This window comes from Orbicella franksi, chromosome 6, assembly GCF_964199315.1.
Source record: "Orbicella franksi chromosome 6, jaOrbFran1.1, whole genome shotgun sequence".
Lineage (NCBI taxonomy): Eukaryota > Metazoa > Cnidaria > Anthozoa > Scleractinia > Merulinidae > Orbicella > Orbicella franksi.
This window is the reverse complement of record NC_138150.1, coordinates 6,078,318-6,103,101: the sequence shown is the minus strand read 5'-3', so window position 1 is coordinate 6,103,101 and position 24,784 is coordinate 6,078,318. Positions and strand designations below refer to the sequence as shown.

General features: G+C 39.8%; 2 protein-coding genes across 4 annotated transcripts; both read right to left on the bottom strand.

Annotated features, from left to right (window-relative positions):
• Positions 1 to 136: 136 nt before the first annotated feature.
• LOC145489360 (potassium voltage-gated channel subfamily A member 1-like) lies at positions 137 to 16,786 on the bottom strand. Of its 3 annotated transcripts, none has more exons than XM_081468324.1 (3): positions 16,230 to 16,786; positions 11,771 to 11,827; positions 137 to 4,178 (listed from the first exon to the last, which is right to left on the bottom strand). In XM_081468324.1, exons 1-3 carry the CDS (start codon positions 16,276 to 16,278, stop codon positions 2,599 to 2,601), a joined length of 1,686 nt encoding a protein of 561 aa, XP_081324450.1. In that variant the 5' UTR covers positions 16,279 to 16,786; the 3' UTR covers positions 137 to 2,598. The 3 variants fall into 3 exon arrangements, with proteins under 3 accessions (XP_081324450.1, XP_081324451.1, XP_081324449.1); XM_081468325.1 differs by lacking the exon at positions 16,230 to 16,786 and adding an exon at positions 12,096 to 12,631; XM_081468323.1 differs by lacking the exons at positions 11,771 to 11,827; positions 16,230 to 16,786 and adding an exon at positions 4,768 to 6,497.
• A 2,661-nt stretch (positions 16,787 to 19,447) lies between these two features.
• LOC145490925 (uncharacterized) lies at positions 19,448 to 24,694 on the bottom strand. Its single transcript, XM_081470040.1, has 4 exons — positions 24,524 to 24,694; positions 22,431 to 22,717; positions 21,439 to 21,754; positions 19,448 to 20,653 (listed from the first exon to the last, which is right to left on the bottom strand). The coding sequence occupies exons 1-4, from the start codon at positions 24,678 to 24,680 to the stop codon at positions 19,692 to 19,694; spliced, it is 1,722 nt and encodes a 573-aa protein (XP_081326166.1). The 5' UTR covers positions 24,681 to 24,694; the 3' UTR covers positions 19,448 to 19,691.
• Positions 24,695 to 24,784: the final 90 nt, after the last annotated feature.

Below are 24,784 nucleotides of genomic sequence, written 5' to 3'. Positions count from 1 at the left end.
TTGAAATACAGTCTTACATAATATATTAATGGCGTTAACAAAAACCATGATTGAAAATTGTCAACGCGAAACATTGTTTGGTCACTCAACTTCAATGGTTTCACAACGACCCGAGTAATACTTTTCAAAAATATAATTTTTGTCGCTTTTTGTCTTGGGACAAGGTTTTTGGTTTACTTTTAAATTATAAATAACGAGCAATTGTTGTTCAAAACAACTCTCTCCTGCGAACAACAAAAGAATTTATATTTGTTCAAGTATGAACCACTTTCGCGCGAGAATGCCGAGAGGTGATACTGCTTGAAGACGCGAGGATGTTCAAATCATGTTTGCAGTTCGCGTTCGGAACTTTCTCTTTGTCTATCGACACAATTCGAATCGAGCTCTGCTCGCCAAAAATATCCCACAGTTTAAGAAAAACCCAGGCATTTCACAGAAAAGTTAAATAAAATCAATTTATTTTCTCAGCTGGGGTTCATTCCTCTATAAACAAAGATAAGTTCGCGGTCAAATCTGTAATTTTCTAACTCGAAATAGTCGAAAACTGAAAGCGATCCCGCCGTAAATTTATTCATTTTTGAAGATAAGAGATGTGCTATCGGCAACCAAAACCGTAGCATTGATCGAGGGACAATTAATATAAACGGACGTGTACAAAAAATCACATTGCAACAATATCTAAAACATTACCAATTACAGATTACAACTCCACGTTTCCTTATTGACTGTGTTGTCCTCAATTCCTGTAAGTGATATACGAGCGTTTGAACAAAATGCATTTAAGAACATACACAACTATTATTTCGTAACAAAAGCACTTCGTTTCTGATTCAGCCTGCTGTAAGATTCGGTTATTTAAAAACTGGAAGTAAACAATTCGAGTTTTAATGAAAGTGTGGGGTGATTCTTAAGTCACAACTTTTTCTCAAACCAATCACAGCGCGGTATTTCGAGTGAAAAGCGAGAATGGAGAAGTAAAAATATTCATAGAATTGAAAAACGTAGTTTTAATTTGAACAAGAAAACAACATGCTGTCTTCGGACGTGCTGAATTAAAGGCTAAACTAAATCACCAACATTTCATCTTTAATGCAAAAGAATACACGACAAAATAAAAATCAGTCGCCTCACGAAATTTTTAAAAAATTTAGTAGATCGCCACATCGCTTATATTTAAATCCTAGGCGCCGCCTGAATGTCTTGTGTCAAATATAAACATGAGAACTACTTTTAATCGACACTGCTATTACAGCTCTGTGAACTTATTCATTTCCAGCCAGAAGTCTTGAACAAAATTCTTTATTGGTACACAGTGTTTGTTAAAAATCATTTCTCACTCCCGACAGGAAACTATTTTTATTTCCATATTAAAATTTTCCATCGCAGCTCCGAAGTGATATGATATGGTTTTGCTGCAAGTAGCTTCGCATATTTCACCAGGAATACTTATATTTCATGATTAGTTTTGAAGTTCCCAAACTACATGCTTTTGATTCTGTTCAGTATCCTATAAGCCTTCACAAATTATTTTGACGTTACCTCAAATTTCGCGTGAATCCCTTTCAATCAACATTGTTTTACACAACATGTCAGCGTTATCATTGTATCGCTATAGATCTGTTCTGTTTTTCTCTTTCCTCCATCGTGTTCAATCACAAACCACATGTAAACCCAAAGACACTTTCTTAAGGGTTTGGAATCTGAAAATGTTTTGCCACTGCCTAAAATTCCTTACAAATATTACCTCCGCGAACTTCTATCATAACAGCAATCAGGTCAGCTCCCTTCCAAGAATCGATCGAAATTTCAGCTCAAGTAATTTTAAGTTTCTGGCATTTTAAGGTTTGGAAAAGGACTTACATTACATGCTGGACTGGTAGGGGAAAAAAACCGCTTAATTCAGTCGAAATATTCAGAACTTTCGTATACGAGCCAAGAATTTCTGGCTCGTACTATTTTCACCTAGGGCAACCGAAGAATAAAATAAGAATTGGACCACTTAGCTGTCCGCAAAGAATTGCATTATTTTAGCTATCTGTCTATCTACTCGCTTTTCGTTTTCACAGCAGAACTGCTTTGCTTTAATTCATGTACAAACTATTTTTTTTTGCTCATCGTTCTTTGGCCGAAGCACTGTGCTTCCTTTTGTGCAGCATATCAATTATAAATTAGTGAATTTTATATATAAAAAAAATGAATTCATCCATCTCTCGAAGTCAAGGCATCGAATCCTTGGATTGTTCAGGAGTTTGTTTTGCTGCACTCCTTCCAAACAGCATTGTAGAGATCCTTGTCTTTTTGTTTCACCCTGCTAACAGCAGGTCGCTAGCAATTTATCTTTACATCACGAAATACCGAGAGGAAAAATCTCACGGCATGGCACAATTGGCGTTTCCGAGGTGTTGCTGGTAAGCGCGAATTGCTACGCAAATCGCCTGCTCGCATGGTCGTAGGTCTTTGGGGATTCAGCTCTCGGTGATCTTCTCTCTCTCTGCTCCTTCTTGGACGCAGTCCTGTTATCTGGAAGTTGTGGTGACTCCCAATCCTGCCCCAAAAACCTCCAAATTAAATAGCTATAAAGAGGGAAGGCTTTTTTAGTCACACCCCCGTTTCAAATCGTATAGTAGCATCGGGATAGTCGACTAAAGGCATCGAATTGGAGACGACAGCCGTGTTGGCTTTGTTCTTATGCCCTTTGTTGAAATTGGATGGAATACTGTCCAGTGAAGTTAACATTTCCATCTCAATTCCTGTCGACTCGGGGCCGTTCATTCCATTATGATCAACCGTCCCATACTTTCGTTCCTGTTCTTGTTCTTCTTTCTCCCTTTGGATTCGTTCTTGCTCTTTGCGGTCCTTCTCTTTCTTGCTGGCCTCAGCCGCCCTCTGTTCGTTCTCTCGGTGGTAGAAGTAGTTAAAATTCGACACTATAACAGGCACCGGAAGCGCGATGGTCAGCACGCCGGAAATGGCGCATAGTGACCCTACGATCTTTCCCCATACAGTGATGGGTCTCATGTCCCCATAACCAACCGTCGTCATTGTGACTACGGCCCACCAAAATGCATCGGGAATGCTCCTAAAATGCGTCCCCGTCTCGCCTCCTTCCGCGTAATACACCGCCGAGCTGAACAAGATGACGCCGATGAGAAGAAAGAAAATTAAAAGCCCTAGCTCGCGCAAACTTGCGCGCAATGTGTGTCCTAGAATTTGTAGTCCTCTGGAATGTCGCGATAATTTAAAAATCCGGAATACGCGCACCAGACGGATCACCCTCAACACCCCGAAACTGGACGCCTTCGTGTCCTGCATCGGTAGCGTTATGTAGTAAGGTAAAATAGCAACAATATCGATGAGGTTCAGAAACGATCGTACAAAAACCAACTTCTGAGGCGACGAGATTAGCCTCATCAAGTATTCAAACGTAAACCATATTATACACGCTGTCTCCAACGAAAACCACGGCTGTTTTCGTTTTTCTCCGTCGTCTTCCTTCCTAAACTGAGGGAGGGTCTCGACGCAGAATGTCACTATTGAAAGCGTAATCACAACAACCGAAAATATGGCAATGATACGTGCTCCTAAAGACGTGTCGGGAAATTCAAACAATTGCCAGATCTTCCTCTGTAGTTTATTTTCGGGTAAAATGGGTTTTTCCTCCTCAATGTAACCCTCTTCCTGCTCTACTTTGTGTAAAATGTCCTCGCCGAGCTCGTAAAATCGAATCTCGTCAGCAAACACGTCCATAGGAACATTCGCTGGTCGTAATAGTTTCCCTCCGGATTGATAGTAGAACAGAATCGCGTCGAAAGCAGGCCGATTGCGATCGAAGAAGTACTCACTCCGACCTGAATCGTAGTACTTACTTCTCTTGGCTGCATTCCCTAGCAAGGTCTCCGGGTATTGTTCTAGCGTTTGAGCGTGTGTTTCAAATTTCAAGCCACTAACGTTGATAACAAACCTGTCGGCACTCGCTTCTTGCGTCGCCATAATTTGAGGCTTGATGCCGGACAGGGTGATGGAGCCTGTCTGTGGGTCGCGGTAGACCGTGGTAGCGTTTGTGCTGTTGCTTCCGCACACATAGTTGGAAGAGTTCTGCCTTTCAGGAGTCGCTGTCATGGAGGACATCCCTGATAAAGCGTCTAACTCCAATTTACGATCTGTTAAATACGGCGAACCTAGAGCCCGGATGCGAGGAGAAACACTTGATTAATAATTGACATGAAGTACTAACCAAAAGGGGATTTCTGCGAGCGCGGTGCCGTCGAAAGTAGCGATACCGCGACATTTTCACGGGCGAGAAAAATCCTTGAAATAAGCGACGAGAAAATTTAAAATTCGAGAAGATGTCCCGCTTCTAAAACTGAAAGGGCCCGATTCTCATAAATTATTGATTCCTTTTAGATCTAAACTTGTAATTTATTAATTCACTGAATAAATTATCACGTCTTCAATAAACAGGAAATGTAAATAAGGGATGTAAACACACTAGAACTTGAAATGTTTCCCGTGTTATTAGCAGTCAGTTGATGCGCTCAGCTCGATCCACAAGCAGCTTTTGTCCTCTAAACAACACAGAGTCAATTTTCGAAAGCGAATTTGGCGCTCTCTTCTCCGAGTGAAATGTAAATTTCCTTGGCGCGCTGAAACACGGGCAGATGTTTTATACTAAGACTAGGCTGTACTCGCGAGCGGTATGTTATACGCTCTACTCGCGAATCGCCCTCTTAAAACAACGCACAATCGCTCTAGCACAATACAACTTACTTGGGTGGCTCACGTTATGAAAGAGAATTCTGATGCCATCTGACAGAGGCTGTAGCAGTAGATACAGTGTACGTACACGACGCCAGATAACACTGTTAAACGTTACTCGAGTTGACACCTCAGAACATAGAGTCAAGAAACATATTGCCATAAATACCGCTATGCAGCCACAACGTTCATCGCAATTTCTCCAAAGTCATTGTTATCGTGTCCAAAGGCGATTTCTCTTAACACGTGGTCACATTTAGGCCAAAAAATACTAATCTTCGCCAGCCCTCTTTGAACTTCTCGTTTTCTCCGCGAAATTCTCGACGCGGCACTGGGTCGAAGCGATCTATTCACGAAGAAAGGAATTTGCAGTCAAGCAAATTCGATTGTTATGGCAGTTACGAGTGCGGCTTGTAATTTCTCGCCGAATTATCGCGCCGTTAAACGGTGTGATGTTATCGATCGGCCGTGCATTCTTTTGAACCAAGCAGAAGATGTCGGAACGGCGAAGCAATTACAAATGTCGCTCCCAGGTTGTTGGGCACGCGCGATTGAAATTTGAACTACACAAGACAGAGCTAGAAATTTGCATAGTAACACCATTGATGGAAACCTGCTGTTTCCAAAAACACACCCGTCTATCTCCCTGTCAGGATAGCTCTCGAAGCCGATATGTGCTTGGACACGGTCCACTTCGTCTTCAAAAATATTTAAAATCGTTGAAGCGAAAAGTAAATTTTCTTTTCTCGGAAGATTTTATTGTGATAGCGGAAAAAAAATAAAAAAATAAAAAACAAATATGCAAAACTTCATCTCGCATAAACGTTTATACATAAATATGACAGCTATCGTTAACAAACGCCAACTCGGCATTAAGCTAAAGCTAAAAAAGCCTCCTGAAAAATTAGCTCAACGAAGAGAAGTGGTTTTATTATACGGTATTGACCTACTGACTTTTTAAATGTTCTACACACCGACGAAAAACTTTGGAAACAACAGAAAACAACTCTCTGGTGTTTAACAGTTCAATTAGATCTAAAATGGAACAAATTCGCTACCTGGCAACAATATTTAGTTAGCAGAAAACGCAAAAGTTGCGTGTCGTTGTTTTGACTAGTTGTTGATACCTGAAGGGTCGAGTTTCATTTACAATACTAATTCGTTAACAAGCTGGAAAGATTTTTCGAGAAAATGTTCGCAATCAAACTGGTCTGATGTGTCAAAATAGTCCTTCGTTTCTCTCTGTGGCACAAGCACGAGAAAGAAATTAAAAAGAAGTCACCTTATTTCGCGTGTCAGATTTTGTATACGTATATTGGTTGTTTGTTGTTTAGTTTGGGTTGTTTGTTCGTTTTATTTGTGCCATTTGCCCGGATAATATTTCACCCTAACCTACCCCCGAGGGTCCGTCAACGGTTGTGGTTTTGGTTGCTTGTTGCTGTAATTTTTACCTGCTAATGAGAGACCACTGGAATTATGGCTCATGCAAGAGTTATGAGATGAAAGCGCTCGTTGAGTGTAAACAACCACAATGGCTGCTGTTTCACGCTCGCCAAAGAACCAGGCGTGGTGTTTCAGGATTCCGGCTATTTAGTAATAATTTTGACTTTTAATGGAATGCCATTCTCTGGCCTGAACAGAGCCTAGTTCGGTAATTTGTGGCGAAAAACCCAGCTTGTCATGATAAATACTGAATACAAATTGCTTTTCGTTTACAACAAACCCACGCGGCTGTCGCGTTTTTTTTTCCTCCTTCATTCTTTTACTCTATTTTTTTATGTTTTTTTTTTTTCTTTCAGCGGGGAAGATTCGCTGAGAATGACCGAATAAATTAGACCACCCGCGGAAATGAAAGGCAAGATCATTTTCTTAGTAAAACAAATCTGTGAGAAAAGTGCCAGATGAGGGTCAAATTAAAACAAGCAGTTGACGCGTTTGTGCTATCAAAATACTCCCCGGTAGGCCCATTGCCAACGCTTTGGGTTATCGCAGCTTATTTCGTTGCTGTCTGGTGAAGGTCATATTATACAAATCTCAAAGCCGAGCGATAAAAATATGAAAAAAACATTTCGCGTGACGCGAAAGCGAAGATTAGAAATTCAGCCCTTGGTTGACACTGACCGTCTGTGAAAGCGACTCACGGTGAAGCCAACAAAATGTCAGTGTCATTTCGCCAAAACTGGGTAATTACACAATTTCGGTCTTGTTGGGGAACATTCAAGACAATTGCCGTGGCTTTTGGAACACTCCGTCCTAGACAAAACCTCATTATCAAGCTGACGGTTTGATCATTGGTTTTCGATTGAAGCCGAAGAACCGATGGAATTTTGCCGCCACGTGGGCGTTTATTTTTCTTTGCCGGGAAGCTGTAAAAAAGAAAGAAAAACACGCAAAAATGGCATCTAGAAAGACATTTGTTTCTCATGCTCTTAATGTAAGTCACGACGACTCTTGCAATAAAATTGTTCATGACATAAATCATCAAAAACAACCCACTTGAGGGATCAAATTCGATTTTCTCCTTCATAAAGACAACGTTTAACAGAAAGATGGCGGGCATGAAGAAAGTGTCAACCCGGGCATTACTTTGATTTAATACGAAATTCTCAAAATCAACGGTACAAAAACATATAATACATCAGTTAGGGGAAGTTACATTTCCAGCTTCAAGAGAGATGGTTTTCAGTTTTGTATCGGTTTCTCTTGCGAAAAGAACTGGTTTTTGTCTCGATTACAATGTTTCGGTTTGCATGGACGAATACTGTATAATCCATTTCGGCCTTCTGATATAGCGGAGAATATGGATGAAAATTCTCACAACGCAACTTGCTGACCCGATGCGGCTGTCAATAATTCGAACAACAGGCGAAAAGTAAAGGTTATTAGAAAAAGCCAAGATGCGGTAAAAACTGAATTACGTCTTAAAAAATCAGCAGAAAAGGTCTCGCTGAAAGGCTTACCTCTTGCTGGCGCGGAGACTATTCCCGACATAAGGCTCGTCCTTGAGCAGGTCACCGCAACAGATAAGCTTGCCGAGTACTTAACTTATAACCTCGCCTCCGTGAATCTGATTTTTGAATGGCATTGAATTTAACGATGTGAAAAATATATGTTAAGGCTCCCTGCAGAGACTCAACTTTTGCCTATGACCATAAGCTTTGCATGAAAAAAGATAGCTCTACTGTATGGACTATGGCCCATTGTAGCGAAAGGAATCCACGAGCGAAAATATAATTGACGGATTCACGTGCCTTTCCCTTCCATATTCCCTTTGCAACTACCGCCTTTTAGTCTGTTAATCGTACCTAAGCCGGGAAGATTACACTGCAATAACTAGAACAAAAGTACGAAAGTTTTAATCGACTTTTAGTAGTTTTTTAAAGCCGTTATTTGAATTTTTGCTGAGTTCTATACAAATTGCACGTGAAAAAAATAAAAACGAAACTCGAGAGTTGAATTTCTATCAGTACTGTGTCTGTTTACCTAAGAATTTTAAGCGCTGGTATTTCAGGCGAACCTGATTCTATATATCGAGCAGAAATTATGAACTCCTTCAACCATAGCGTGCTTGATTAACCGCTTGTTCTCACCATTGGCTCGTACAGTATGTGGAAATTAGCCGGAATCCTAAGCCAATTTTCCTTCCGCAGCAGTTGCACATTACTTGAAGCTATACCTGTGGGTCTTTAGCAACAATTTGTGGCTTGGCGCCCTTCTAAGACAAAAATCCTTACTGCTGGGAAGGTATTTTAATTTTAAACTTTCTAAATTCTCTATAAGGTCTTGTTAGGAGAGCTCTTAAGGTTCCAAGCGCGCTCATATATATGTGGCCTGGGTTGTAGTGAATCGCTACCGTGCGTATAAGAGCTATTTTAGTTTCGGTAATTACTAAAGTGCCATAATTGTCAGGCATAGAAAAGGGGTGATTTTTACGGACGAGGGTTAGACGAAATCTGACTAAGCTACCTGAACATGCACCAAATTAGCAAAGAAAGTAAAAATCAAATAGTTCGTCTCTGGCAGAAGAAGACTAACCGAGTCGGGGTCACTTTTTAATTTTAACTTTTCTCTGGTTTCTATTCCGCCATTTCAATATGCAGCTTCTCTGAAAATCTTGACAAACACATCAGCAGAAAATTCCTTCATAAATCGCGTTGCATCGCAATTTTGCATGGTAATTAGGCCTGCTCGGTCCGAACATAGTAAAATGAATAAACTGGGTATTTTTATCGAAATTTAACGAATTGTACACAGCTCTTAAAAGTTAACCACCTTTTCTACGCCAGTGTTATGAAACCGCAAGAAACCAATATCGTCTTGAATTTTCTTTTTGTTAATTCAATCTAAGAACTGTTCTGTTCTGATTAAAATTACCAATGTAACTAATTTAACGATTGATGAAATATGGCTTCGAATTAATCTCTACTAATTTCTCTTAGTCATCCTGAATTCCGAGAGAGAAAACATGTTATACTCCTCTTGAATTTAGCTTCACTTTTCACTAACAAACACCTGATGTTTTACGCCAAGATTGGTTTCAGGCATTTCATTATATTTTCGTTCTTATTTCTTCTTTTTGTGGTAAGCCATCTTAATTCGTTTAACCTGTTAGTGGGCATAGGCACCGTTGACAAGCATAATTGAATAATACAACTAATAAATTGTTCATTAAAACGTTAGGGCATTGAGAAGTTAAGAGACTCTTTTCGTGGTTAAAAAGCGGTTACAAATCCCGAATTATCTAGGTCATAACAAGGTGTGGCTTAGAGCAAAGTAAAGAATCCGGCGACTTGTAAATGATCAGCACTGGACATGAAACAAATTTGCAATTTCAATATTATGATCAAAAATATACACTTTTCTCTCATAGCATGCATGCACTCCTCAGATTTCGAAAATTCAATTGCCAGATAGCATGCAATTATGCAACATGTAGACAGGAATTGCCTACACGAAGACTGATTATTTTACAAGTATGTTAATTTAGGAAACCTTCTCTGTCATTCGAAATAGTAATAAACGTCTTCGTCAATTATTTGTGTAATTCACGATCTATCAATGCCAATCAGGTAATAAAACATTAAAAAAGATATGTATATAGAAATTGTTCTTTAACTTTAGCACTTGCCCTTTCAATGGTTCTGTTTATCACACAGATGACACAGTAATGGTTTTAGCTACTATCATTGTCGACAAAATATGCGTTGATACCTCAAATTTAATTTCTGTTTCAAAATGACAGACATCGAATATCTGAAAGGGCAAACATGTTGACAGTACAACTCAAGTAACGCTCGGTTTCTATAGAATCACTGGAGGTTTAGAAGAAAAACCTAATTCTGTGCGATTTCGTGGGAATGCAGAAATTCGACAACAAAATGTAATCAAATCATTTCACGAATCGCCAGAGCCAACGAATTAAACCCAAGAGACCATGCTATCACAAAGAAACGGCTTCGGGTTGCTTCACCCGACCGAAATGCTCGTTTTACATTATAGTACACCTTACAAGCGTCTATTGCAAAGTAAAATAACAAATTAAAGTGAATAATTACGATCTGTGCACTTTTATGCTGAACGTGAGACATAATGACTGTGATTTTTCTAGAATTCTATTTTTGGGATTGAAAAGACGTTGTTTCTAGAAAATTAGACAGTGAAAAAATAGATATCGAAAAAATTGTTTGGCATATCCTAGCGACATCGGCGCAAAGGTCTACTACAGTTTGTCATCGCTTATATAACACAGACACGAAGCTTCAGGGTGGACTGCGAAAAAAACCCAGATATTCCTAGATAGCTATTATAGTTATTATAAAACAGCAACAGGAAAAAGTTTACACCAGCCATGACCGAATAATAGTTGACGTCTTGGACGTGGGAGAGCCAGAGACACACAAAGAAAATTGACATTTTTAATTAATTCAAATGAAAAGTCAACTCAGCTCAACTGATGAATAGATTCCTTGATCCTTGGAACGTCTCCAAGGCGTTCGACCCGCCATAGACTGAATATTTTATATCTGCTCCTGGGCCAGAGTATGAGAAATGATTCCTGTTCTTAAGATCTAGCGCGTTTAATATCAAGCAACCCTAGGGATTTGTAGAGTGTTCATATGTAACAGAGAGCGCGAAGGTATGCGCGGTCGCTCGGTCCGTACTAAATCAATCCGAGTGCTACTGCAAAAACATTTTACAATACGATTAGGGATAAAAATAGCGCAATATTTTTATTTTGTCATCGCATATCGAGTGTATGGCGCTTGATCCAGCGGATAGCGTTATCTACATTTTGAAAAACCAGCGCCAGGGCTGTAAGACAGGCATAGAAGTCCACAATGGTTTAGCGCAAAAATCCAAAAGCCACTTATATTTTTCGCTGCCTCGAAGTATGTAAGAGTTTGAATGGAAAATGCGCAACATGCGTGTTAAGAAAACGTTACTAAAAGAACAGTGGTAAACCGAATTGCGAACTTATAAAGTAGATAGATATCAACTTTGAACCCTCTATGCATACTTCTCTTTTTAGTAACTGTCTTTTCAGTAACTGTCTTAGCACGCAGTCTGTGTTCCTGCTGTAGAAGTTTCCTGGCGTATTCGCCCAGTAGAGTGCATTGCGGCAGCGACGGGTGCATTACGCAACGATTCTGCGTGAATTCTCGGCTTGTAATCGCCTTTAGTAGCCTCTAAGTGTCTGGTTTATAGTTGGAAAGAAGTGACTATTTTTTCTCACGCGTCTCTCAAACTAACCAAACCGGAAAACACCTTAAACAGGCTAATTTTGCTCAGACTTCCATTCGAACTTAGTAAGCAACATTGCGTTTAATAAATCATCGATAGTTGATGACCCTCAGTTCAGTTGCATTTTGCTCAACAGCAATCAAACTTATTACAATCACTAATTTTCAGAATAATACAGACTCATTACCAGTCTTCACCTCGGTTTCGAAATACGCTTGAGTCTGTGTGCTGCACATAGTGTTTTTGTTGCTACAACAGATATTCGGTCGCTCACCTGTGCTGTTGTCGTTGTGGCTTTTTGGGTATAGATGCCTCAACCTGCCTCCCGAATCTGACAACAAACAAAGCAAAGAAACGTCAGCAATTAATTTAGGTACACTTCAAATTTATTTAAGGTTAGTTTTCATTGATCTCCGGTGATAGCTTAGACAGTTCCTTGATCTAAGAACCAGCATCAAACCTGTTTAGAACAATTTGCCATTTTCTTGAAAAGCGAACGTAAGAATAGATCGCAGACTGACGAGCATTCAATACGAGTTCGAATTTACCTAGTAGTTTTAAGTGATCAGACAAAAACGATCCATTACATGTAAACCTACCTGCTATTATTTTATAGTATGGATTCATCTGTGAGGCTTTTTAACTAAAATTATACGAACTCGGAGTAATGGAAAAGACTTGATAGCCACTCTGAGTATGAGCTCTCCTCGGTCAGCGGTTGCTGGCCAGGTAACCTGGTGACTGACGAACCCGTGGATCTGGAGATCTCGTATAACTAGTTTGGCAAAACACGGGCGTAGCGTGCATTTTACCTGAAGTACGCACTAAAGAGAAATTTACTCGAGCGCCCAAGGAAGCGTGTAGTAATTTACTAATAGTAATAGTAATTTGGATGATGTGTTCCCGGCATTATTAGGGTGGCGTAAACTCTGTTATCGAGATTAGAGAAGGAATATATCATGATATAAAAGGCATTGGATGATATGACACTAGATTATCTACGATCAAGATTTGTTTATCGCGACAAAGCGAGTGCTTATCGCTGAAGGAATACTGAAAACAAATTAGTTCTTCCACAACCTCGCACTGATTATCTGAAGAGAAGTTTTTTGTACAGTGCAGCTCAGTTCCGGAACAATTTACCTATAGAACTAAGACAAGCAACTTCGTTAAATGAGTTCAAGACTAAACTAAGTCGCCACATTTTACTGACTACATTTTTTCTCCACTGCCTGCACGAAAAGCAGTTTATTTTTTTGGATTTGTGGTTAGGAAGATAGATAGCTATAGTTGATTATCATAAATAAACTGATGGAGATACCGTGTAGAAATAAAATTATCGTATCATATCGTGCCTTTGAGGAGGTGGGGGGCGAGGGAGGGGCGGTTGGGGGCATGCCCCTCGTGTGAAACTTTTATTTTTAGGCGCGCGGAAATGCAATCTCTTACGTTTCCCAGAGAACAGTTTCATAAATCAAAACATAGAAAATTGTTGAGTATTTTAGTATCTTATGATTGTAGGTTTATAGAAGTGACCAGCTCACAACGTCAAAGACGTCTCCCAGTCAGACAGGCAAATTCAGAACTGAACTACACTGTCGATCTCTATATGCTTATGTATGTGAAGAATTTGCCAGGGACGACAAAATCTCCTCGCTCATAGTGCTGCAAAAACAGGTTTTCAATCTCTTCATGCCTCTAACAAAATGTTGAGCATGACAGGTTGACCCAGGCTACGAAATACGAAAGCTTTTAGAATTCCCCCGACCCCTTTCAAGATCGTCCATGCCTGATGGCCGGTCATCAAACCCACCTTTTTCGTTGGTTTATTGGTCTTTGGTCGTTCGCAAGGGACATCAACAAGCGTTTTCTCTGAAAATCTTTTATTGAAAACTTGTTTCTATCAAAAAGGCAATAAACAAAATTTGTGCGTGTAACATGACGTAGTCTTTTGATGTCAACACGACGTAACAGCTCTTGCGGAAGCCTTACAAGTGCTTTCAATAGAAATTGTTGAAGGTTAACTAGCCGGTCTTGTTTCTAACGTGCCACTCAAGCTACGGAGACAAAACATGGCGGCTCACGAAAAAACATTGATTTACTACTTCGGTGCAAGTGAATTTATGAAAGATTATATATTTGAACTGGGGAGAAAGATGTGAAGACATGATTGGTCATTCCAATTTTTACACACAACTTAAGCAGTTGTAAAATTTAAGCCTGAAAAAAATTCAGGCTTGAACGGTAGTCGAACCCATGACCTCTGCGATACCGGTGCAGTGCCCTACCAACTGAGTTATCAAGCCAACTGGGATCTGTTCGCGTTGTGAGTTCGTAATATACCCGTAATATACCCGAATTTTTTTTCAGGCTTTACTTTCACAAATGCTAAGGTTGTGTGAATAACTGCATTGATCAATCATGTCTTCAAAGTACTTCACTGTAAACTACAGTAAGCTACTGCGCAACCTTGCTGCGCACGATTTTCTTGTCATTCAATCGGAAAACTACAATCGTTTACATTTGCTGCAGTTTTGTCAATTATAATGGGAACAATGTTAACTTTTTATTGTCTTGTAATTGCAGTTGTCGGCAAATTATTTTGAGTCCCGACGTAACAGCTCGGTGCTCCAGTCATCAAATACCTTTCAATTACTTTTGTGCGGTTGGCACTGAAATACAAATCTGAATCTAACTGAACATATTGAAGTTAATTATAAATATGTATGTCTTTGATTGATTCTTAATTAAGTGTTTAAGATAAACAAAAGCTTAAACGAAAAGTGATGAAATTGTACTCACGGGCCGGATAGACATGAGTAGAAACCTCTGAAAATGCTATTAACACTGACAAGTTTAATTGTTAAAGACAACGTTTATAGCAACTGAGGAGTGAACTTAGATAGGTAGGTGGGGAAGAGCTTCGTTACACAAGTCAATGCCAAACAAAATTTTCGATGTTATTACAAACAGAAGCTTGTTTACACTTCGTTTTGGGAAAAAAAAATTCAAATCGATTACAATTTTTTTAAAAAAAGAAAGTGGAATCACACGATACCCTGGCCGCGGTAACAAATTAGCAATCCCAATCGTACCTTATCGCGAGTTTGGTCGAGCCCTGGTTCGTAGAGGCTCGTTTTCCGAAACAGTGGCTGATAATCTAGCCTGTGGCGAGAAACGGTCGAGACGGCCGAAATACTCATGGCGAGAACGAAAGATGTGATTAGGTATTTACCGTACAACCAACGTACAACCTGATAAGACCTGATGAACAGGCCATATCAGGTTAGTGACTTGATATCGCAGAATATCATGATAGAGATGCGGTCTCTCATTGGTCAATTGCGAATCTGAGTACGATGAAAGAAAAAATAAATCCTTAATTGAGCAGGAAGATTATGATATTGCGAGTCCGCAAATAACAACATTTAGCGTGTGGTTCAGTGCTTTATTACAAGGTAATTACATCCAGTTTGGATCGAAACATACATTAGCTTATCATTTGCGGAGAAAATAAAACCACTTGTATCTCAATCTTTTATTGACACCTACGAATCTTACGCCATGTTTGATCGAAGCAAAGATATCTACTCCTGCGATTTAACATTCCTGAGTCAAGTTCTTATCCTGATAATGTCTCTCAAGATATAAAACGTACTGGATCCGATAAAATATTTATTTTAGTAAGTTTTGAAGACCATTCAATGACCTTGTTCAGGTAAACATGACATACCAAGAAAACTTGTAGTTTTACATAATTGATGTTCCGTGGCTCTGTGAAAAAAGAGCGCCGAATCTTTATCTGTTTACAACCCTTCCGGATTGTTTTTATTACTTCTTAAATCACACGGCCTATGAACGAAAAACCATCTTGGTAAAGTTACTGTGGCAAATTTGAGCCTGCGGTTCCTTTTTACATTAACGAGAAAAAAAAAATACGAGAGGCGGAAATCTGAGCTCGAGGAATAAGTAAAATTATGAACCCTGAACTGCATTTAGTGAGGGTAGAATACCACTAACAGTAATTTGGGTTTAAGTATCTTTCCATTTACCATCGACAACAAAAGTGTAAACATTTAATTATTAACGCGCGTCTCTCGACCAAATTAAGGGGGCTACCATCTCTGAATTCCCTCGGGCCGGAAGCAAACTGAAATCTGCTAGTAGATTTTCCTAAAATTATTTTATGACTACCCAACTACTTTTTACGAAGATAATCTACATTAAACCGGCGATTCGCATTTTCGTTTTCTTTTTAATCGTCGCCAGCACGATTTTAATTAGGCACACTACAAAAGCGTTTTTAAGTGCATCTTTTTTATCAATTAGCTTTTAAAATCATTCTGCATAAAATGATCTTACAAGACCATCTGTCAGGTGTATGAGTTTCCTGACATGCAATACATTTTTGTTGTGGTGGTATATCAGAACAGGTTTTGTTTTGATATCTCATATCTCTGTTTTCATGTCAACATTCAATGATATTCACAAGCTGGGCGATAAGCCCGTGTTCTTTAGCTAACAGATGTCGATGATTTCTTAAGAAACGCCGGTTCTAACATGCGAGGTAAACAAATTTTGCAAGACTCCTCGCTGCTATATATAGACTAACTGAGTATACTACCTATTCATTAATTCAAAAGAGGCTGATCGCGTCTGTAGCGTTAAGAGAAGAGGCTTTCAAGTAAAACAGCGTGAAAATCTCTCCATTAAGTTTCACATACACACCCTACCTGTCACATCGCCGGTGGGTTGCGGAGTGTGTGCTAATGATGCATACATGACGTGTTTAGTTAGTCTTCACTTGCTGAGAAATCTTCCAGAACGAAATCCGTGGAAAAACTGGCGAGCTGGGCTGATCACTTCATATCATCGCGCGAGGACGAAAACCTACAGCACTTTAGAAGCATGCTTGTCGTCGTTATGTTATGTCTCATTTTGCCTCAAGCCCCGATCTCAGTTCTTCCTGCCTTAAGCGAGGAGCGGATTCATTTGTTAATTGCGTTCATGTGACCTCACAGTTTCGCTTCTAATGGACATCAGAGCCAGTTACATACATGCTTAGGCCGACAAACCCTTTCAACGTAACAGAGCGATTGGCGCAAAATAAATTGGTTTAGCACTTTTTAATTATTGATGGTGATAAATGGGATGATTATGCCAAATAACTGTCCAACAGGTGCCGGAAGTTACTCTGAGTGCTTACGTCCGGTGTGCACCTTTCAAGGAGTTCTGGGATTTGGTAGCTCGAGTGCGTAATTTATCAAGATTGTTTTGAATTTATTCACTTGAATCGGTCGGTTAACATCGGATAACGAGCTGATGATGAATTATACAACTTAGTTATCTGTTACTGAACCAGCGTGTAATTCATGTTGGGAAAATATTGGTCGAGTACCTTTTTCAAGTTTATGGACGAGCCGCAGGTGACGTCCAAAAGAATAACACCAACATTTCCCAATACGGACCGAACCTACTTAAAGTCTATTAATTTATTATAATGGCTCTTTGAAAACTGTGCTGATAAATTAAGTAATGATCTACATAAGAACTGTAGCATTTTCTATTGTTCTGCGACAATGTGCTTTCCCCACATTGAAACTGTTTTGTTTTCATACGGAGAATGTATCAACCAATGAAAAGCAGGTTTATGAAATAAAATGTATTTAAACTCTATTTTGAAAGGTAGTTTCCTTTGTGTTAAAACATTCAACCAATCACAACAGTCGTAAACAAAGACAATAAAAGCTTCCAATTTTCCAATGTTCCCCACATAGGATTACTATGGTATTTAGACTCAGAAGAGGTTTAGTTGAAAGGAAGATAGTTGATCAATTACGCATAAATATATATACAGCTACCTGAAGTTTTGCTAGAGTTAGTTGATTGAGCCAATCAGAAGTATGATATAACAATAGCAAAGTTGCGCAAAAGTTAGCACCTTTTTGCATTTCTTGCCGCGTGGTACTATTCTTCTTATATAGAGCGTTACTTAATGCGTCCCAGTCCATCATGCACGGCAAGCGCGCCGCGCACGGAAAGATAAAAATTTCGCTTTTAAGAACGTTTTCATGAAAGTTACAATAAAATTGTCCTTCAAACATGAAGGACGTTTTGGAATTGCAATTCACCAAAAGAATTTCGTAAGCGGTCCAACAGCGTAATATCGCAAGGAGCCAATCAGAATTTACTTTTCATTGTGGGCCAGTTCGCCACTTAAAAATATGACTTGTTAGCATAAATCTAATAGCGGTCTATCGCGGATGCCGTTCTCTGATTGGTTACGCTACTCACTATCTATTCTGTGAAAGATAGCGAGTAGCGTAGCAGTGTGCCCTTGTTAACAAAATGACGGCCGCTTCTTAGCGTTTTCGAAGTGTCTATGAAGAGGATTTAGATAAAGTTTTGAACGAGTAGTAGATTTATACCAAAACAATTAGATTATTCGCTCTCGATTCCTATGCGCGATAGTTGACTCGGGCTGTGCATTCGGCCTCGTCAACTATCACGCGATAGAAATCTCGAGCTCATAATCTAATTGTTATTAGCATCATTCAACTAGTGGACTAATGCAAATCCTGCATTTTAATTGACTACGCTACTAAAGGACTATTAGTAATAGTCCTCGAGTAGCAAAATTGGCGCAATCGAGCGTGACGCGTTCTTTCGTTTTATTCCCAAATAGATATTTCTTCAACTTGCATTTGTTAACTTTATTATTGCCTTTTCTGTCCGACTAGTTGGGTGATACTAAAACAATTAGACCCTTCGCCCTCAAGGGCCACGGGTCAATAGCCAATTCGGCTTCGCCTAATGGGCTATTGACCCGTAGCCCTTGCGGGCGAAGGGTCTAATTGTTAAATAGCAGGGATTTTAAATGGTTTCCCTAAAACATCCTCCTTATCCTTAATAAATCTCGTTCCAGTGGAGAGAGAAAAAGAGGAAAGCAGGCTCGTGTCCAGGCTTCTGCTTTTCTTCTGCTGGTCACAACCCGGGCCTATTCTCTTTGCGGCTCGGACATACTCGGATCGACAAAAAGCCTGGCGAAAAATGTAGCTTAGTAGTTCTTTGCATGGATTGATCTGCATAACTTTAATACGTGTATTTTGATTCGTTCGTTAATCTGCACCTCTTTTGTTCTTTGTGCCAGGGGCATTGTCTGTGTTCTTGTTTTTCTAATAATAAAGAACCTTGTAAATGGTACGCGTCACTTCCTTTCAATCCTTCACATCACTCAGGGTGTGTAGTTGTTATAGACCCTATCATGGCTGCCAATTGAAAATTCTCTCGTAAGCATTTAAATAAGCCCAACTAACCTCGTTTGAGAGTTAACAGTCTTTTAAAATTATCAACTCAAAAACGGAGTTAGTTGGGCTTATTTTAATGCTTGCAAGAGAATTTTTAATTGGCAGCCATTTATGAAATGTCAGACGGCTTCTCGCACGCCTCTCGGGGACTGGGACGAGAAGATGTCGGACATTTCAGACTAGAGAAATTAAAGAAATAAGGATCAATTACCATAGACATTTGGGTTCCTCAGAACATGTTCGTTAAAGAGCCGTCTCGTTAACCAGAAAAGCTGAAGAGAAAGTTGCTTGGTGCAACCCCTCTAGAGCGCAACACTCGAAAAATGCTGCTGCGTTATAGTAGAACACGATTGTACTTTTCTGCAAAGCTTGCTACAGCGAGAACGTTGAGACATCTCCATTTTAAGGGATGTTACACTTGGCAATAATTGTGCAACATTTGTTGCAACAAAAGTTGCGGGACAAATTTTTAAATTGCCTGGTTCAACGGCGCTTTAAATCGCGTTTGTACCAAAACCAGTTTTACTTAAGGAGCTCAGTCATGGTATTTTCAGTCAGTTTGGCCGCTTACAAAATTACCTTTGAAGGAGACCTGAAAATAATAGTTTTTTACGGTAGAAAAACACCAAAGAGATAATAATAAACCATAGAGGAACAAGGATGGTTGAGGATGGAGAAGATTGACACAGATAACAAATGACGAACTTGAAAAATTTAGGCTAAACTTTTCAAGATGGCAAACCGTGACGTAGCCGCTTTGTTAAAATAATTCAGAAATCACACTACGATCGTTTTTTTTTTCCTGTTTTTAAGGAAGCTCGTCATTTCAACTCCAAATACAGTTTAAAGTTTCCACAAACACTCACAAGATTAGCACTTCAGTCGCTATTACAAGTCGGAATACATCAAGTACTGTATCAAAGATGGCGGAACAGGCAGTTCAGGGAGTCTTTGTACCCTATTGCTGTCAACTCTCTTTCTGATTACGAGGCGGCAAAAATGTTGTAATGACCGCGGCGAGCTTGTCAACCGCACTAGTTTACTCCAGCCGGGACGCAACGCGCGCGAATTCGCGCGGCATAACTCGCGCGTGCTGGGCCTGTTCCCCTCGAACTCTAACAACAATTTAAGTAGCTCTGGTCTCAGTGCTGGCATAGCAAAAGGGTCTCTAAACACTACGCAAACTCCTTCGTGAAGCTGATCGACGTTTGCTCCGCGCTTGAGTAGAAGTTTGATGTGTTCTAATTGCGTTTCGAACGAATTGTAACTGTGTCCGTAAGAGAATCTCGTCACAGCTATGCTAAGCGCTGTGTTTTTTCCTCGGTCTGTGAAGTTCGGATCAGCGCCAAAGTCCAGCAGGATCTTGCTGCAGTCGCACGACGAATTCTGCGCGGCGAGAATCAACGGCGACGTGTACGTGGCTCCGTTCACATCCGCTCCGCCCTCCGTCAAGATCTTCACGCAATCAACGCTGTCGCCTTCCACCGCAACCATCAGCGGTGTCTTGGGTAACACGTCCACATCTTCATATACGTGGTTGGGATTTGCCCCCCAGTCTAACAGTAGCTTGGTGCACTCTGCGTGTCCTTGGGAAGCTAGGCATATCGGGGTCATGTTTCCACTCATTGTTGCGGCATCCACCTCAACACCTTCAGATAGAAGCAGCTCCATGCATCTGTAGTGACCTTCCTGGGCGCTCAGGTGCAGTGGAGTGATTTTTTCGGGGTTGGTCTCTGCGCGTGCGTTAGCTCCGGCGTCTAAAAGAATCTCAATACTCTCGTAGTGCCCGCGTTCTGCGGCAGCGTGCAGTGGTGTTGCCCCATCGATGACGCGTGCTTCCGGGTCTGCCCCTAGAAAAAAAACAGAAGCAAAACCTGAATTTTCTCTTTAAGCCATAAAATCTTGACATCTAATCACTCCAAAAAAGTTTCACGCATGCCAACATGAAAAATACCTGGAAACAACAGATCATTATCAGAATATAAATTTGACCCAGTCCCCAACAAACTGCCATCTCTGACAATTCATATTTGGAATAACACACAAAAAGATTGTTAAATCAAAAATTACATCTTGGCTAATAACCTTTGCACTGTTTTCTCTACAAAATTTCCCTGGACAAACTATTTCAAAGACTGTATTTTCTCTTTGCATTAAATTCATCTCTTGCAAATGTTCAGTAACATTAGGGTGGTATTTAGAACTTAGGCTCTCGAATGGGAAAGAAAAACCTTGATCTTGCGTAATCTGAACACTGAAGTCGTGTTCCATAGGGATCGACCGTCTCTGGTTAGTTGGGTTGGTTAGGTTTTTTCGTGTGCAATAATTTGGGGTAAAACTGTTGTCAGCTAGTTTGGTTGATCAATTTTTTCAACTGGCCTCAAACCAGGTTAGAATGGTTGAAAAAGCACTTGCGCGATTATGTTGTATCAAGGAGTATTTCCAGGAGTTAGCGCAATTCAACGGAAAATGGTTGGAAAAGTGTTCTATTGAGATATGTCAAACACCTCAACCCAAACATGTTGCAGTTGAAACGAACCTAGAACACGACCTAATTGTTAGAGGAAGATTGTGTGAAAACTGATCAGCCTAAAGAGCGTCTGCCATGTGCAAGTATAAAACAATAAATACTTACTAGCACCCAAAAGAATATTAATACAACTTGTCAAGCCCTCCTGGGCAGCAATGAACAAAGGTGAGGCATTGTCCACAGTCAATAAGTTTATATCGGCTCCGTTTTTCAACAATAATTTCAAGCAATAGTCTTTTCCATATTGTGTGGCAGTAAATATAGGTGTGGCCCCATCAGTGTTCTGTATGTTTATATTTGCACCAGAGGAAAGAAGTAGTTCTATCAAGTCTTCACGGCCAGCATATGCTGCTTCATGTAATGCACTCCAGCCGCCTACATCCTGACTGTTTACATCCAAACCACAGGAGGTCAAGAAAATCTATAAAACGTTTTTCAAAAAAATAAACAAATTAACACTCCTGCTATATAGACATCTCTAGTTTGTACTTATCAGAGCAGATTTCTCTGGAAGATCTGACAAGAAGCAAAACTCACCATCTACTTACTCTATGCTGAGATAACACAAAGTGTTCTGTCTTCAATTACAGACAACAATCAAAGACTTAACTGATTTATTCATTGATTACTCAATGATTCCTCTGATTACTGATTAGTTTAGTCTCATTATAGATGTGTTTATTTGCTATTATGATCTTTCAATGTGATTTGAAAATATCATTCAGTCACAATAATAACAGTTCCACAGCCCTGCTGAAACATCTGCCTGGATCCACTGAAATCCACCTCTCAGGACTGGAATGGAATGCTAGTCCATTGCAGGGTTACCCCCAGCATTAAATTTGCCGATACCCATTTATACACATGGGTGGAGAGAGGTACTGTGAAAGTAAAGTGTCTCGCCCAAGAACACAACACAGTGTCCCCGGCCAGGGCTCGAACCTGGACAGCTTGATCCAGAGACAAGCGCACTAACCATGAGGCCACTGTGCCTCCAATTATTGTATAGTAGAGTTAAGTTATTTGTAATTGTTATGTTGTAGTATCTGCATGTCAAAAATTAATTTAAAAAGCACTGAATCACACAAAAAACAAACCTGAAAACATTCTAAATTGCCTCCTTTGACAGCAGCTACAAGCAAGCTCACTTCCTCGTCATTCATTATATTCACATCAGCTCCACAGTCCATGAGCGTTTTCACACACTCAGCATGACCACTCATAGCTGCCAAGAAAAGAGCAGTTTCGCCACTGTAAGCTTTTGAATTAATGATGTCCTCACTTTTGTGTTCTAACAAGCTTCTTAGACAGCCAGTTTGTCCAGCGGCAGCTGCCTCGTGAAGAGGGAACCAGCCACGGTTGTCAGATACATCACAGGGAGATCCTGAGAAAGATAGTGGATATTTTTCAGTAGTAAGAATAAAATCTAAAATCATTCTCTAGGTAGAAGTATATAAAAAGCACAAGCTTTCAACTGCCTTAGCTACAGTTTTTGCCCTTTGAAGACTGTAGTTAAGGCAGTCAAAGCTGGTGTTTTTTTTTATATCCTTGTAGCCTGAGAACGATTTTAAATTTTATTATGATTCCTTTTGGCAATGGACCTTCTATATTTTCAATTTATTATTGTTGCATTAGTTCTAAAACAAAGGTCTCCAGTGTCTCCTGCGATAAGAGCCATAGAAGAGTTATATGAACGAGAAGTTGACAAAAGCAAGAGTGCTATCATAACCTTGCAGTATTGACTGAAATGTTCTAATTAGGAATAAAGAGTGTTGTACTTGTTTATATAGTTACACTAAGTCTATTCATTTGATAAGTTGTCATGACACAGTTGATTATTCTTTGAAAGCACGCATAATACCTAGCCCAGCCATTTGCATCTCATTGAATAAGAATAGCAACTATTGTCATATATCTCGTTCTTCAAAGCAAACCGACACATGTAAATGGCTGGGCCAGGTATTCTGCACTCGTTATTCTTCAACATCACTTTATAAGAAAGGCCCTAGGTGATTCTTGATGAAGCTTCACTATTATTTATTTATTTAATATTTATTTATGTACCATGTAAGTCCAAATTCATTGCTGAATATATAGGACTGCGTTAGCTAATAAACTAATAGATCAAAATAAATCGTCATCATAGTCAAAGAATCCCATACAAATAGCAAAATAATGCAAGTCTACGCGGTGAAAAAGAGTACAGACTTTGTCTCTAATCTGTAGTTTAATTTGTAGTGGTGTATGCGGTTTTATGTAATTCAAGATAATGCCAAAGCGATTTACAATACTGGGCCACTTATTTGCATATCCCTCAGTGCTTCTAAGAATGAAGGATATAGAAACAAAAGGAACCATTCAAATTCAGTGAGATGTAAATGAGTGGCCTGGTATTCTACAGTCTAGCCAATGATGTAGAATATAATAACACTGTGGCTACATGGCCGGCAGTGGGACAGGTTTTTTTAGAATACTCCATGTCCGGCAGTTAGTCTTTTTAGAATTTTTTTATAAAGTAAAACCCTGTAAAAAGAACTCTAGGACACGCGACCCCAAGGGGAATCGAACCCGGGTTGCTGACATGGCAAGCGATACTCACGACCACTGCACCACGGCAACTGGCCGGCAAATTTCGGAATTTTTAATTATTTATAAGGTTACCCTTAGCATTATTGAAAGTTAACCATACACAGGCTAACCGGAGAGCTATTAAGGCTAACTGGAGTGCTTTTTAGGCTAACCGCAGTGCTTTTTAGGCTAACTGGATATTTGCTATTCAAACGTTTTGACTGCCGGTCACTTTATAATAGTCTACATTATAAATCCTGATATACCGGGTGCCGGGCTCACCAAAATTAGTATTCAGCCATATAAACAAGGATTTGACATTGTTAACTGAAATTAAAAAAAAAAATTTTGACTGCCGGACACGGAGTATTTTGAAAAACCTGTCCGGCTGCCGGACATAGAAACACAGCGTTATTTTAATTTTAATATCAGGTCCCAGTTTCTTCAAGGGATGGATAACACTATTTCCCGAATAAATCGCTATCCAGAAAAAAAAAAAACAGAATATAATATAATGCATATGGATAGTTGTTTAAACGGTGAATAGCGTTATCTATCTTTTGAACAACAGGGCCACCGGTCCACATACTCGATCGCATAGTACAAAAGCTAAAATACTTACCAAGAGCAAGAAGCTGTTTTAGTGTTTCCTCGTCACCTTCACGTGCAGCTAATCCAACATTTGAGACTGTCAAGTCATCAATCCTATTGAAAAACTGTAGTCCATTGCGAATATTAATGTTTACTAATTGCCCAAGCGCTCTCTGTTCGTCGGCCATTTTGAAAACTGTGAGACGATGAAGAACTAACACAGAATTTGATTGGACGACGATCTGTTAACCAATCACAATGCGTTTTGTATTTCTCCCATAGTCCTCGACGA

Coding starts and splice junctions, on each gene's coding strand:
- LOC145490925 (XM_081470040.1), bottom strand. CDS start 24,680: ATGGCCGACGAACAGAGAGCGCTTGGGCAATTAGTAAACATTAATATT. Junction 22,718..24,523: donor AAAACAGCTTCTTGCTCTTG/GTAAGTATTTTA, acceptor TATCTTTCTCAG/GATCTCCCTGTGATGTATCT. Junction 20,654..21,438: donor TAATATTCTTTTGGGTGCTA/GTAAGTATTTAT, acceptor TTTTTTTTCTAG/GGGCAGACCCGGAAGCACGC.
- LOC145489360 (XM_081468323.1), bottom strand. CDS start 4,918: ATGGCAATATGTTTCTTGACTCTATGTTCTGAGGTGTCAACTCGAGTA. Junction 4,179..4,767: donor TCATAACGTGAGCCACCCAA/GTAAGTTGTATT, acceptor TCCGGGCTCTAG/GTTCGCCGTATTTAACAGAT.